Source organism: Scomber japonicus, chromosome 7, assembly GCF_027409825.1.
Source record: "Scomber japonicus isolate fScoJap1 chromosome 7, fScoJap1.pri, whole genome shotgun sequence".
Taxonomy (NCBI): Eukaryota; Metazoa; Chordata; class Actinopteri; order Scombriformes; family Scombridae; genus Scomber; species Scomber japonicus.
The window spans coordinates 22,381,777-22,397,477 of NC_070584.1; the positions used below are offsets into that span (position 1 = coordinate 22,381,777).

At 39.8% G+C, this 15,701-nt stretch overlaps 1 protein-coding gene across 2 annotated transcripts in view; it reads right to left on the reverse strand.

Moving 5' to 3' along the window:
- The window catches only part of kdm4b (lysine (K)-specific demethylase 4B), a 51,463-nt gene extending 37,042 nt beyond the window's left edge, over positions 1–14,421 (reverse strand). For both annotated transcript variants that reach the window (XM_053322042.1, XM_053322041.1), the window contains exons 1-5: positions 14,209–14,421; positions 6,409–6,848; positions 5,662–5,837; positions 4,854–4,968; positions 4,117–4,310 (exon numbers count right to left, since the gene is read on the reverse strand). In XM_053322042.1, the coding sequence (XP_053178017.1) occupies positions 4,117–4,310; positions 4,854–4,968; positions 5,662–5,837; positions 6,409–6,819 (896 nt within the window). In that variant the 5' untranslated portion in view covers positions 6,820–6,848; positions 14,209–14,421. The remainder of the gene's footprint in view (positions 1–4,116; positions 4,311–4,853; positions 4,969–5,661; positions 5,838–6,408; positions 6,849–14,208) is intronic.
- Between the last annotated feature and the right edge of the window lie 1,280 nt (positions 14,422–15,701).

A 15,701-nucleotide genomic window follows, 5' to 3' on the forward strand; every position in this document is an offset into this window, starting at 1 on the left:
CTCTCTCCTGTTTACTACATAATCTATTAGGATGACTACACATAAATCAAGGTGTCACCACAAATACTTGAAGTGCAATTTGTTGTGAATTCTGAGCATATGTGCCTACAAACTATGTGCATGTGTAAATACATTATACAGACACACACGCACACACACACACTTGTTTTAAACGTATAAGTTCTTACTATTAAAAAAAAAAAGAGAGACCTATCTTCAATTACTGCAAAACCTAAGCTCAGACCACCCCACCCAATATCCAAACTGCAGTTACAACCCCACTAACGTAATACACAGATCTTGAGTTCTCCATTTCTCTCCTCTGGGGGAAACAACTGTCAAACAAGAATGGTTCAAAACAGATGGACTACAGAGAAAGAGGAATGATGGATTTATAATAAACTCTTCCCTACCTGGGAACTTGCAGCCAGGCTGCACTTCAAAATATCCCTTTCAGTTCTCTTTCGTCAGCCCTTCCCTACCTTCCTCTCAAAGCTCTGAGGCTAATCTTTCATCTGACAGCAGATAGGCTGGTGTGTGCTGAGGCAGAAGGGTGATTGAGAAGGTTTCAGCAATGAAAATAAAGAGAAAGGGAATGATGGAGCGATAAAGACAGGGAGAGAGTGACAGACTGCTTAACCTGCTATCCATCAGAAGTGTGTGTGTGTGTGTGTGTGTGGACCAGGTACTCCTCATGTTGCAGGGATGTAAATCTGTTTACACAATCATGCTGTGGGGACTCGTGTCTCTTATGAGGACAAAAAGCAAGTCCCTTTAACATAAATCATTCATTTTAGGCTGACTACTTGATTTAAAGATGCAGCGCTCTCACTCAATACTGGACCAATTTCAAAAACTGCTGTCACCATTAGTCACTTAGGTCTAGGTTGAAAAACACCCTTAAGTTCCCCTTTAAGGTTATGGTAAGGGTTGGGGTTAAGATAAGTCTCCATGAAATAATGTAACTCAATGTAAGTGAATGTGAGTGTGCATGTCTAGTAGTGTGTGTGCAGTAGTAATGGTCATAGTGGGGTACAACTTTGATGGGAGCAGAGTTGCAGGGGGAATGGAGTTAATTTCACAAACGACTGCACTATGAGAGAAGAAGAGTGTGTGTGTGTGCGTGTGTTTTAACAGCCTAACAGCCTGTAATTACCCCATCACACACACACACAAGTGTGAAAGTGAAAATGATTCAATTTCAGGAGGGGGGTGGGCAAAAACAACGAGACAATTAGAAGAAATTGAGAAAAAGACAGGAAAAGGCATGTGTTTACCAAAAGGAAGTGAATGGTGTACATCCATCCATCTGGGAGTGAGCACACACACACACACACACACACACACACCCAAAGCTAAATTCAAATTCGCATCAAATATCGATCACACATTATTTGCCATGTGACAACTGATGACTTTAAAGCCTGTCTTGTTAAGAAGGACAAAGACTTATGTACAATTTCTCACATTTAATTTACTGGGCTTCATGTCAAGAATCCTGCTACAAAAATCACATGTGAAATCTGCACCTGGCAAAGAATGCAGAGTATTGAATCCTTGATTTTTCTTACTTATATACTCTCATAACACAAAATTGCAAAAACTGTGTTCTATCTAAGTGTCCTTGAGCAAGAGTTATGTTCAATGTCTATAAAACTGCATCAGTTAAACATTTGCCAGGATCGGGGTCTGCTCCAGACTGTGGGTATCCACACTAAGAATACTGCAGGCATAAACCTGTACTGTGATTTATAAGCATGGCACTGCAAATGCTAGGCTCAGCCCACTGAATGCCAGACTGAAAATCACAGCTTGATGAATGTCATTTTCATCTACACACACACACACACACACACACACACACACACACACACACACTGAATTGTAATGATACATACCTGCTCTCAGTGAGAGGTGTGCAAACGAGACAGAAAGCTGATTTTAATGAGATCACATCACAGAGAGGGGGGACTGGTAACACAGACACACACACCCACGCACCCACGCACACCCACCCCCTCTCACTCACACACACTGCACACCACTCCAGGAGGCAGACAGGAGAAGGGGAAAGGTGGAGGAGAAGCATACTGTGACAAAAAGAAAAACAGGTGAGAGAGCAAATGGAGAAGAAAAACTCTCTCACACACTCACACACACACGTAATACTGTATTTCTGAGTGCTTCAAGGCTGGGTTGGCTCTGCTCACCACCTGCAGTGCTACGGATGGAAAAAAACATGCAGAGGGAAAAGGGAAACACACACATGTACACACGAATAAGAGAAAATCAAAGGGTAGAAAAGTGAAAGTAAAAAGTATTTTTCTCCTTAGGTGCCAGGGACCTCTATAGGTGAGGGACATAAAGACAAAAGGAAACGTAATAATGATGCACACAGAATAGAAAGTAAGGGGGCAAAATAACTCAAATACTGTATATTACATTGGCTACAAATGGTTTTCCTTTGTTCCATATTCCTGAAATATATTGCAGAAATTGCTTGGGTTATTGGTACACAAATTACAGTGATTGGAGAAGAGAACAAAAACATTCAGACGATTCTCAAACAAAACAGCAAGAAATGGTCGAAGTCTGAAGATGTCTTTCTTTACACCAGTATCTCTACAAAGACATTCCAACAAGGTAGCATTTATGAAGGAAGGCAATTTATATTCTGCTGCTTGCTGTTGCCAATAATAAAAAAACATTAAAATACTAGCGACACTCTAATTAATTGGACCAACTGATCTTAATGAGCTGTATTTGTTACAAAATTACCCTACCTGTGATTCTCTAAATTACATGTGGTAAAATTTCGAATAAATAACCCTTAATCAAACACTGTTTTCTTTGCCCAACTCATCATAGCTGCCCTGTCTCCACCACACAGAAAGATTATGTTCCTGTCAAGCTCCAAGACTTCAGATGGTGCCGTTAAGCACCATAGGACTTCAGATGCAATCAGGCAGGCTTGCCACACAGCTTCTGATCCAGTGGTGTGATTTCAAAACTCTCAAAACTGGTTGGACGGCAACAAAGCCTGCTGCTGCGTTACCGTCTTTATGCCCACATGAATTAATATCAAGAGCAACTGAAATGTTGTCTCCTGTTTCTGTCAAGCCACTTTGTGATAACTCAAAGAGGCATGCAGTGGAAGATGACCAATCAAAAATTTTAAAGATAAGAAGATTGTACAAGCAGCATGAAATCACATTTGAAATGAGTAACCAGTAGTATGAAGGAATTCATCTTCCTAACTTCATCACTTAGATATAAAGCTAAATGTTTTTGGCAGGGTGTCTTACGCAAGACATTTGTGTCAAAAGTTTTCAAAACAGATGCAATGCGGGCCTTCACTCTGGTTCCTCCCATCTGGAGGGAGATGCCTAAAACAACACAGGAGTGGCTGGGTAAACCTGTGCCTGAGACAACACAACCGTTTACCTTTACCCTAAATTCTAAGCCAGTATTTGCTCTTGCCCTGACAGCATCTATGGTTATCATCAGTAACTGGAAAAGCTACACACGTTAGCCTTTTGGATGCATGTCTCACTATTGATATTAATATTTATTTTCCAGTGGAATAATGTATCAGGGGAATGAGCAGGCTGTGGTTTTTGTTTTGTTTTGGTCATGCCACATGGACTTTTCTTTAGCTTTCAGGATTGATGGATGATGTTGATGGACTTTTGAATCATCACATTATGAACACTGCAGTGATGATGCTGTGCTTTTGTTTAGTCTCTGCCGTTTTTTGTTTTTGTCTTTTGTACTTGTTTATTTGTTTTTGTCTTTTGTACTTGTTTATTTGTTCTTTAAATAAAAGAAAAACACCAACAAAACTTTAATAAAAAAGAAGTTTTAAAAACAGGAACCAGTTGTTAATCATTATCATATCAATCACAATCAGTAATCCAATCAGCGATCAGAAAAGCATGATCTGTAAGAAGAATGCTGCTACTGCAACCTATAACTTCCATCCTTGTTATTTCACTAGGAGTATATACCTATCAAATATAATTCCAACTCCACAACTCCCTCCTTGTGCCCCAAGCACAAGTTTCAAAACCAATTAAAGCGTTCACATTTTTAAAACAAAACAAAACTGTGACTCACCAAGACTTTGACTGCCCAAAGTGCAGGTAGTTGATGCTGTAGAGGTCCATGTCCTCGGTGTGCCAGGCAAATGTAGTCTTCCACATGCCAAAGTACAGGTAGGGAGTGTTAACACCCTCTATGACGATGCCACACTCCTGCTCCACCATATCCAGCAGTGTGTTGAGATGGCCAATGTTCCACTCCTGAATGTCCTGTTTGGCAATAAACATATTTTTATGGTTATTAAACAGATGGATAGAAACTACAGATGTCAAAGTGGTCTTAACATTCTACACCACCAGATGGTGCTGTAGTCAAAAAGATGCATCTGGCCACTGTCATCCCTTATTCACTGATCACCGTATTGAAATTACAATGTATTAGTGCAGAAACCTTTTTTTGATGCATTAAGTCATAAAACACATTAATAATCTTTAAAGTAGCTTTGTCATACTAAGGGTTCAATCTTATATTGTAAAATGTAATGCAATTAACAATTATTTATCCTTAAATCCAGATGTACATTCATTTGTAGAATTTTATAAAATGTCCTTTAGCTGGTCTGTCTTATGGAGAATGTTGAAACATGATATTAAAAGTACTGTGAATGTTTCTGTCAAAAAATCACTGAGTAAACATTGCAGTTAATAACACAGATAACACTATCTACCTAAATAAGCAGAACAGACTTTTCAGCTTTGACCACAGAGCTCTAACAGAAACACTTTCGGGAATATGCAAATCTTAACTCTCACCTCGTCATAAATGGATCCACTGACATCAGCACCATAGATGGGTGACACAAATGTCAGGTTTTTCCAGTACTTCCTCTCTAGGTCATCAAAGTCTTTGTGACGCGGTGTGCAGTACCTGAAAACACAACAGGACATGTAGCTTGATGTACAAACAGAAAACATGACCCATGAGAAGCGATTAAGAGATGCAGTACAACTTATTCATATCAGTATTTTAACACTAAAAGAACTAGCTTTGAACCATTTAATAAAGGGGGCAGTTATTATTTTATATTCCATTATCACAATTATTATTGGTAGTAGTATTTTACATGCCCATTCCAACACAAAATCCTGCAAAAACAAAAAATAGATGGATAGATAAAATTCAGGGATGAATAGATCCCTGAACTTCAGTTTTCTAACCACGAGAGAGCAGAGAAAACACCCCGAAACAAACAGCAACAAGGCTTGATGTTGTCCTTACAGAGTGTATCCAAACACTGCTCAATAAGTAAAAGACTGAAAGTGTTCACATTTTGTGATTGTAGTTTAGAGAAATCTGAAAAAATCTCTTCATGTTCACATTTACTAAAATCAACAAGTTGCTACTCATAGACAGAATTATCTTTCAATTCCTGTTTTTGTAGGGAGAGTTTCATATAAATCATTGTAGGCTTAAGCTATTCACTGATGTTGAAGTTTGGAGAAGTAATAAAAGTGCAAAACACATTTATGCTGAGGAAAAAACTGTTCCATTTTCAATTTCACATCCTTATCGGTAAACAAGAAAACACATGATCGGAAATGTCTATGAACACAAACTTACTTTTTGCTGTTGGCCAACTTGCGGTACTCGCCCACAGTCATGGACTTCTTCTGGATGTTGTACTGGGTGAACAGACCCGACTGACCGGTCACCACCTGCATGATGGGTGCTGGGATCACCATGTCCTCAATGCTGTCATAGGACTTGCGGGGCTTCCAGCCTTCTGGGGGTATCACCTGTTAAAAAATTGGTAAAACAAATTGTTAACATTTACATCAATTAAGCAGACATTGAAAACGCGAATTTTACAGTGACCTGCAGTTATGTGCAACTAAATATTTAACACTCCGTAAGAACGTAATATTAAAAGCCCATGTCTTATAATGTATTTAGGGCTGGTATAACTGATACAAATATAACAGGACAGTCGCATTGTAATTAATTCCACTAAATGCAGTTTGACACATCAGATACTATTGATTACTTTAACAATAATTTGACAGATTAATTTATAGCAACTTTATAACAATATGGCTAATTTGGCTGTATTTTCTTGATTTTTACTATGCTAATACTTATAATAATATTGTGGGTTACTGAAACAAAATATGGAATGTTAAGATCCTGCTTTGTTATAATTTAAGACATTAATTATAATTTTAGAGAGGCTTGGCTAGGCAAGGTTAGGCAGGAATGGATATAGTTGCTGATGGGAATGAATGTATAACAAAGACAATTACACAGCTGGAAATGTCTAAACTACATTTTTTAGTGTTTATGTGAGGGTGCATGTATATGTGCCCTCACCTTAGCCAGGCCAGCACGATGAGCTCCTTGACTCTCCATGTAGACAATGTATTTGGCAAAGTCTTTGAACTCCTCCATGGTGGGCCGGAAGGTCATTATCTTGCAACTGGGGTTTTGAGCGCTGGCTGGTGGTGGCGGCAGCTGAGAGGCTGGAGGTGGCTCAGAACCTGAAGTAAGGCCGAGTGACACATCAGGGTCTGTAGGCTGAGCCTGAGTGAGATCTGGAACAGCATTGTGTTCCTGGGTCACCGCTGTGTCTGGAGTTTCAGCTATTGCTGGCTCCTGGGTCGGAATCTGGTCTTGGGCTGCACTGGGGCTCAGAACAGGATTTGAGGCTGGGGTAGGGTCCGGGGGTGAGGCTGGAGCAGAGTGAGGAGCCGGCACCGTGTCCATGGGCATGTCAGTAGCCATTGGGGAGTCTTGAAGGTTTGCAGGTAAACCTAGAAGGGAGAGCATGAACATTCAGGGCAATTCGGTCATTTTTTTTACCATTTTCTACGAAATAATCCAACTTTTTCCAACATGACCACAAAACATAGGTGGCTTTTTAAATGCTGAACAATGTACAGGCCAGAATTAACATAAACTATGTACTGATACCGAAAAAACTGAAGTAGCGGTTAGTTGGGATTCAGACTAAATAGTGGCGGCGTGTTGCTTCAAATACCAGTGAGATCAGATGCCAAAACACTTCACAACCATTTCTAACATTATGAGACAGGATTTTACAACTGTGGATAGCCCTCACAGCAGCAATTATTTTCAAAGATTATATCAATGCATAATTCTATTCTTCTTTATGAAGTAGCCTAACGAAGGGTGCAATATAGTTAATCCATTAGAAAGTAAGGATGCAATTGAAGCTGCCGTACATCTAACAGGACTCTGTCCGTTACAGGAAACACTTGCGGACACTTAACTCCTCTGACTGATCACTGACCACTGTCACTGTCACACCAAGAAATAGCCCATGAGACAAACCCCGTCTAGTGATTCAAAACAGGACACGCTATTTAATATGTAGTATTTCAATGGACGTGACAACCACAGTGGAGACACAGATACTGGGTTTCCGTTATCTGGTAATTACAGGACTCAGGTACCGGACTTCTGCAGATATTACCAATTTTAGGTGGAAGTGTTCCCTCCAAGCAGTAAGCACAATTTAAACTGTATTAAAATAAAATTGATTTTTAAAACGACAAGCTGGGGTTCGGTCTGGTTGACTACAAAGCGAAGGTAACTGCGGACGTAATTGTAGAACAACCCAGACACCGGGCTGCAGGCGCCAAGCCGCCGAGTCGGGATTGTAAAGGGTAAAGGAGCTTTATTGTCATTATACAATGAATGTACAACGAAATTACAGGTTAGAATGGAGGGATGGATGGATGGATGGAGAATGGATTTTAGGCCCATAGTGAGTAGTGAGTGATTTCGGACACAGCATTAGTTTTCATGGTAGCTGTTCATCCAATAAGCAGCCTGAGGAAAGCTTTGAGTGAAAGCTTCTCAGCCAATCAGCGGCTTCTACCCCACGTGTGGTCTCTTAAGCCTGCCCACAGGCTGATCTTCACCAGCAAGTGATCCAATGAAATTAATCAACTTTTTTCATAAATTTTATATTCCCCGCGTGAGTTCGCTTCATTCATACTGGTCGGTGTCTACATTAAAACAGGGCGCACTGACAGACACTCTTCCACTAGAACCTGACCCCATTTCATTTTGCGCTTGCAGGCTTTCTGCTTGTCCAAACTCTCCATTAAGACACGCAAAACCCTCATTTAAATACTGCTGTCTCCATGTTTGTGCTTCATTGAGGAGCTTCGAGGAAAAGACATGATCAGCCAGGTTCTTCTCCATTAAGTCTGACTCTTCATTCAACCAATCAGTGAAGGACCAGGAGCTAATCTACTGCACCTACCTCCAGAATGGCAAACCAATGAACCAATTCATCCAGTTTGTTTTCCTGGACCATGCCCACAGCCGGGGCATTTAAGATGCCATACTGGCTTGGCTGCTTAAGATTAGATTTGGAAAGGAGGACCTGAAAAAACATGTTGGTTGACTTCGGTTGGGATGCCACTGCCATTATGCTGGGTGTAAACAACATAATGACCACCAGACTCCAGCATTTGTGCCCGTCCCTCATCCCTACTGCTCTAGACTATGTCAAGCAGGTTAAGACATCAAGCAAACCCTACATGCCGTCCACAAGAACTACACCTGCTTTGCAAAAGCCTCACAGGAACTTCAGGGCATCAGCAAAGGGAAGAGATCTCTAATATGAGGTCAGGCAACACTTTAGCTCAGCAGTCACTAACCCTGTTCCTGGAGAGCTGCTGCCATGCATGTTTTAGTAGGGGTGTGACGATATATTCAGCTCACGAGACGAGACATGATATTGGGTTCACGAGATCAAGACGAGACGAGATTTTAACTATATGTTTAAGAAAACTTCAATTAGGAAATATTGTTCTTTTATTTGAAATTCACAAAATGGAAATAATGCAGATGTAGCAAATGTTTTAACTAATGTCTTGTAATGAATCACTTCAGTTCTACTTTCTAAATATATAATTATCATGTGACGTATGCAGCACTGTAAAAGGTTTCCCCGGCCCATATGGATAGATATTTTATAGATGGATAATTTTGGTATAAATGGAAAGTTAGATACAATCACAAATACCAAAAATGACGGTATCACCCCACTGTAACACACCTGATTCTAATTATTAGCTTGTTCCAGCTGTGTCTGCAATTTGTAATTATTAAATGAGCTGCTGTACGTTCTACGGAGAAACAAAAAGAAAACCTCTTCTGGTTCAGAGGTGGGTGCTGATTCAGTGTGTTGATCTGAAGTATTTCAGACAATAGTTGCTGTGATGTTTCAATATTTACAGACCAAACTGACCCGTAGCAGATGTTGAAGCGTGATGTGTAGAATTGCACCACTGCAGCAATAATCTAAAGAAATCAGCTCTGAGTGTCATCCTGCTCCAATTTACAGTGCGTCAGTCCATGGTGAGAGAGGAGCAAAGCTGGATTTAGGGGAAGGATTTTGATTGACAGCCAGAGTTTTTATCGTTCATCAAATCACTCTGAAAGTTATTCCAGTAATATTGTTCTCCACTATCGTTGTCGTTATAGTTGCGGTGTAGACTCCTCCATCCACATGAATTAGAATGATATTTAAAACTATACATACACACACATTATAGTTATCGTGCTCAGTGTGGACGGCCCCCAACAGCTTCTGTGCATGCATTTCAAAAGTCTAGAAACCAGCGTTTTAAAAGGCAACGGTCACACTCTTAGACCTGTCCAACTGGCCTGAAGACACCACTCATGTAGCATTTCTCATGTAGTATTTGACACCACGGAGATGAATGCTTTCATGGAGCATTTCCATCAGGTACATGAGACTAGAGGTCTTCATGGGTCTACCCAAACTGTAGGACCAGAGGCCTGACCTGGGAGTCATACGAGTTCAGAGCCACATTTTATATGGTCAATCAAGTCTGGGTGAGATCCCGATCTACTGCCAGAGGTATCGGGTCTGTTTAACATTATGTGTAATACCCGAGAAAATCACGGAAGTGGATCTGTTCCCACACAGTGGTACCTACACATGCAAATGTGCCGGCTTCAAAGGTGAAGGGTCAGAGAGCAGAGGTCAGACTTGTCTCAGAGAGCACAGATGAGAGCAAACGAGAAATCATTTTTATAGTTCAAAAAGGGCAAACTGATTAATTTTTGGTTATTAGGCAAGATGCGACAAAACTGCAAAGCTGATTAGCCAACATTAGCCATATTTATCACCATGACAGCATGTGGACTTAAGTGCTGTTTCAATCAGCAAGAGAGGAATAACATAACCTGGATGTATTTTAACAACTTTCTTGGCAAGGATTGTATACATCAGAGCCAGGCACAGGAGAGAAGACTACTGATGTTACTTGTTAATAGCAATCAGCCGTGAAATCGATGCTGAACAGGTACTGGTCCAATATTTTTCAGTTCTGCATGGGTCCAGGACCACCTTCAAATAATAGATGGGTTCAGTTCTGGGTCATACATTTCCAGGTCTTTTTGGGTTCAGGCACACATTTTTGGACCGGTAAAGACCTCTATTTGAAACACGTGGGGACTTTGAATCCTAAGGTACGGCGGGAGCAGCTGATTCAGGGTGCCACTGGAAGAACACATGCAGGATGTAGCAGAGATCATCCTCATTCTCCCCATGAGCTCCTCTTGCTGTGAGCTTGGCTTCTCCAGCAAGAAGTGAATCAAGTCAGACTGAAGGTCCTGCCTGTCCAATGAGATGCTCAACTGCCTCCTGCACAGCACTATGAGTCAGTGAAAGCAGTGTCCGAGGGCAAGAAATCCTCAGTACAAAGACTGAGACTGTTTTCTCTTGGTTATTTTTTTCTTTATTCTGTTTTTTTACAGTTTACAGATGTTTTAAAACTTATTTCTTTGAATGGATGTGAAATGAATATAATAACTTATTTCCTCAAAATGTTAATGTTTTATTATGCCACTAACAACTATAGATGATAACAACAGAGTAAAGAAACAACATTTCAATTTTGGGACATTCACTTCGGGACGGCTCCTGGACTATGGTAAAAAAAAGTTAGTCTGGAGCCCTGTACTAGCCATGAAGTTAACTCCACAAGATTAGAAAGAAAATATCATCATCCTCTCAGTGGCAGTGCTTATCTTCCTGTATAATGTTATAGTATTAGCTACCAGTTTTATACAGTACCTGCCTTTGAACGGCAGTACTGAAAACAGAGTTTGACACACCACTTAGAATCAGTCTATCCTGTTAGAATAAGGGCAACCAAATTTTTATTTCATTTTCCAAGTGGAGGCTACACATGCAACACAAGGCAGCCAGACAGTACACTTACAACAAGCACAAGTAATATTCAATGATTAAAAATGTACATGCAGACACAAACTATCAAAACAACCCCACAACCGTTCACAACATCAGAGACACAACACTGAACTGTATATTTATTGCTGTTTGAATGGACCCTGCACAGGAAATACCCAGAGCGGGGGACTGAAATGTCAGAACATGACCACAAAATAGCGACAATCTTTTTAAAGAGTTTTATGTCACTTATTTTTACCTCAGCACTTTACCACACTTGAACATTTTCCTGCTCTGTTTTTCTGACTCACCAGAAGTGACACTTTCTTTGTCATTCACACCGTTTCCCTTTTTATCTTTTTAGAAAGGCTACTTCTTACATTTGTTCAAGAGCCATTTCCACCCCTAGTCCTAATATTGATACTATTGAAACCAATGCTTGTTTATTGCATGAATGAAAGACGTACACAAGGTGTAACAGCCAAGGTGTTTAACTTATTAGCAACACTAAATACAACATACTTCACAAGACCAACAGCAAGTACAACCACATGAGCACTGACTTTTTGTAAGTAAAGCCACAAACTCAACGATGTTCTCTATATGGCTTCAAAATCAACTCTGTGTAAAAATGCTTCATGTGATATGAAATACAGTGCATTTATAGCATCACACACAGCTGTAATGTCATATCTCATGGTGTATTTAATATGGTATTTTATATTTGAACATCAATTAAGATAATTTTATGCATGGTTTTGCATAAATGTTTCACATTGTAATATAAACCAATGTCCAAAAGAGTCCTTTTTAATATCTGGTTAATGATTTCAACCACATCACACAGCTCTACATGCAATAATGAAGTGTGCCTTAATCTATCCAAACTCCTCATATACAACAAGGAGAATCAGAGCATATCCATAGTTTTAACTTTCTCTAAAAGGTACAAGGAGCCAGGTTTTTGTTTTTTGTTTTTTTTTTGGGGGGGGGGGGGGTTCAGCAAGGAGAACTGAGTTGGGTATTTTGCAGGATTAGTTATTTAAAACTTCAGGTCACGCTGATTAAGGTCATGTCCATCACATTCAGTCAAGCGTTTTATCTCTAGCCTTGCTTTTGAGTTTTGTGTGTTGATAACAGCCTGAACGATCTGTCAGTCAGCAGATATTGGCCTATCCCAGATATATCAGTATCGGTGTGTATGTTGCAACCATTGCGCCCCTTTTATTTTATTTTGTTTTCTAAAGTTATATAGGCCGCATTTTATGCATACTTGATCCTTTCTCTTAATGCAAGTCAATTACACACACTCACACATTATATATACACATTCTATTTATGTTTTTTTTATTTATAATAATTAAACTCCCTGTGAAATTTACAGTTAAGTTCACTGACGTCATTTTGGACAATTAGGTTGATATTTTAGGGGATCATTGCAAAAACATTAGTATCAGCCCCAAAAGTCACCAAGTATTGATCAAGTTGTAGTGTTGATGCTGAATCATTCAAGAGGAAATCATGGTACATTGAACACTCAATTACTTTTTTCCCTATCTTGAAAAGAAAAAACAGGTTGAGATATTTTAAATTTTAACTTATACTGGCACTGTTAAAGTCAATCAACATTTTCTCAGTAGTAGAGTATGGACATTGCCCCCAGCTGCAACACATAAGCAACTTTTAATGTTTTATCACACCATTCACCATACAGATGGATATAACAATGACAGAGTGGATAACAGATTTCAGCTTTAAAAGTGACACGACAAAAATAATGTAACCACTTCCTATCTGCATTTTCACTCTACAAATTTAATTTAAATTAAGATTAAATAGCATGAGACATAAAAAGAAACACATCATTGCATAAAATATGCCCCGTATGCAACTGTTAATGTACAACTTCACACTTCTGCTACACGCATCAAAAACAGAACTAAACGTGGATATTGAGGTTTCTTATTTGTACTCAAGGTTCCTAATACTACAAGGCAAATGAGGCAGCAATCTAACAAGTTATTTGCATCAAGCACAAACAACCTGTAGTGCAGGAAACATTGCATTAGTATGCATCTACATGCCAGGTTTCAGGCATCTGCATTAAAAAAGGAGGTGCATTTTTGCATTCACACATCTGTCTCAAACACAATGCTGTTGCTTGGCCACTGAATGAAAACAACCAACAATGCATTTTCACGGTTTGTAATATTCACTTTTTTGGGGGGGGGGGGGGGGACTTGGATAACATTATTAACATATAATTGATAAGCAGGGACCCTCTCTGAAGCCGGGGGCTGACCTACTCACTAGACGGAAGGCCACATGACCCCCAGCTGTCTAACCACAACAAAAAGGGGCCTACCGACCCTTTAACTCCATCTGGGCCTAGTTTGTGGTAAAGCAAGTGATAAAGATGCTAACACTCTTGAGCTGAATGCATTTATCGCTCTTGGTAGTTGATTCATATCTGTGGCTTGGTGAGAGTAAAAAACGAGATGCCGTTTCCACAGGCTGCTGTTGCTAAAGACGACGATGGCTCTGCACAACTAACACGAACTGCTAGTTTTTAATCTAAGATGACAGCGGACAAGAAGAAACTGTGGCTGAAGCGCTTAAAAAATGAAACAAACGTGGTATTCACGAACACATCCAGTGCAGTCTGCATGAGTTGTAACCGTGCACACACGCAAAACCAAGTATACTATTAAAACCAAGCTACACTTCGCCGTCACCCCACGTTAATGTATTATTAGCATTAGCTACTACGAGCTAGCATCAGGCTAGCTACTTCCATGTCTGCATTTAGAAAAAAACAAAACACCGACGACAGACATCACACATCACGATTAAAACAAGAATATGGTCTTGACGGTTGAATTAAAAAAAGGATCCCGTTAGGGAAATATTACCTCCTGCAGCAGTTGTAACGCCCTCTCCCTGTTTTGATCAATCGATCTGGTTTCGTTTTGTAAAAATTCCCTGGATCGATTTTCTTCTAGCATTAGCTAGCAGAGGCTATTTAAGGCCACGCCCACCTCTGCAGCTACGCTCAGTGATTGGTTGGCTGAGGCGATTGATTGAATTCTCTTCTCACAAACACGGAAATATCATTGGTTCGTTCAGTTATTGACAGACATTACAGCCAATGAAAACAGACGCTCACTACTACTGAGGTCCTACATACTCATACTTAACGATGTGCACGCCACGCACGTAGACATCGCTGGGTTGCCAATTTTTCTTCCTAGGATGGCAAAGTCATGATCTACTCTGCCTCTAACTGGCCTGTACTGGCTGCCTTTGTTGATTAGGTTTAGGGATGAGGAGTGACATCCATTCGGTATGGGGTAAGAATATTGAGGTAAGCCAATCAAAGGCAGAGTAATACGGTTTATGACTTGGCCATCCCAGGAAGCAAATATTACCACCTGGTTTGCTGATGGCTGTAAGGCTATGTAGACCAGACAGACTGCCTTCAGTGTCCCTATTTGGCATCCTCGTGTTCGTTGCATGTGTTCAAGAGTTTGTCCAAAACCCTCCATGTTATAACACTAAAAGTCCTTTCTACCTTTGAAAGAAATCAGCTCTACACTCTTGATATCTCTATTTTAGACAGAACTAAAAGCAATCAGTTCATTACTGAAGGGCTTCACAACCCCCCACCCTCCCTATCTAAGTGTATCTAAAGTGAGGAAACATACAGACAGAATCTGTTGCCAAGACTGTAAATGTGTCAGCCACTTGAAATGACAAACTTTCAAATAAACGTTTTTCACACAAAATTACTGACATCCAATTGTGGATTTTGGTCCCCATCACTTACATTGAAAGCTCATAAAAAGGAGCCCTTTATGAACAGGAGAAATTATTAGTGTTTATATGGACACATGACTGATTATAAGAAATTAGATTGTGTTAAAATTAAACTGAATTAGACAGCAAAAAGAAACATCACTGCATCTGTAAATATGTCCTGCATGCAAATTTCTATGCACAACTTCTAACTAGGTGTGGATATTGAGGTTTCTTTTTTATACTCAAGGTTCCTCCTACTACAAGGCAAGGCATGAGGCAGCCATCTAATAAATTATTTGCATGAAGCGTGACTAATCTGTAGTACAGGAAACATGCCACAAGTGTATAACTACACAGCTTGGTTTGAGGCATCTGTATTAAAAGAGGAAGCATAAATGCAAGGTATAATTTTGCAGAACATAACATAACCTCCATCTCAAACACAATGTTGTTTCCTGGTCAGTGAATGAGAACATTACTTTCAGACTTGAAAGATTGTGAACCTGTCCTTTAAAACTCTGACCATATATTCTCACCAGAACTAAAAGCAATCAGCTACCTAATACTGCCAAAATAAACCAAATAAAAACAGAAAACCATTTTTCAC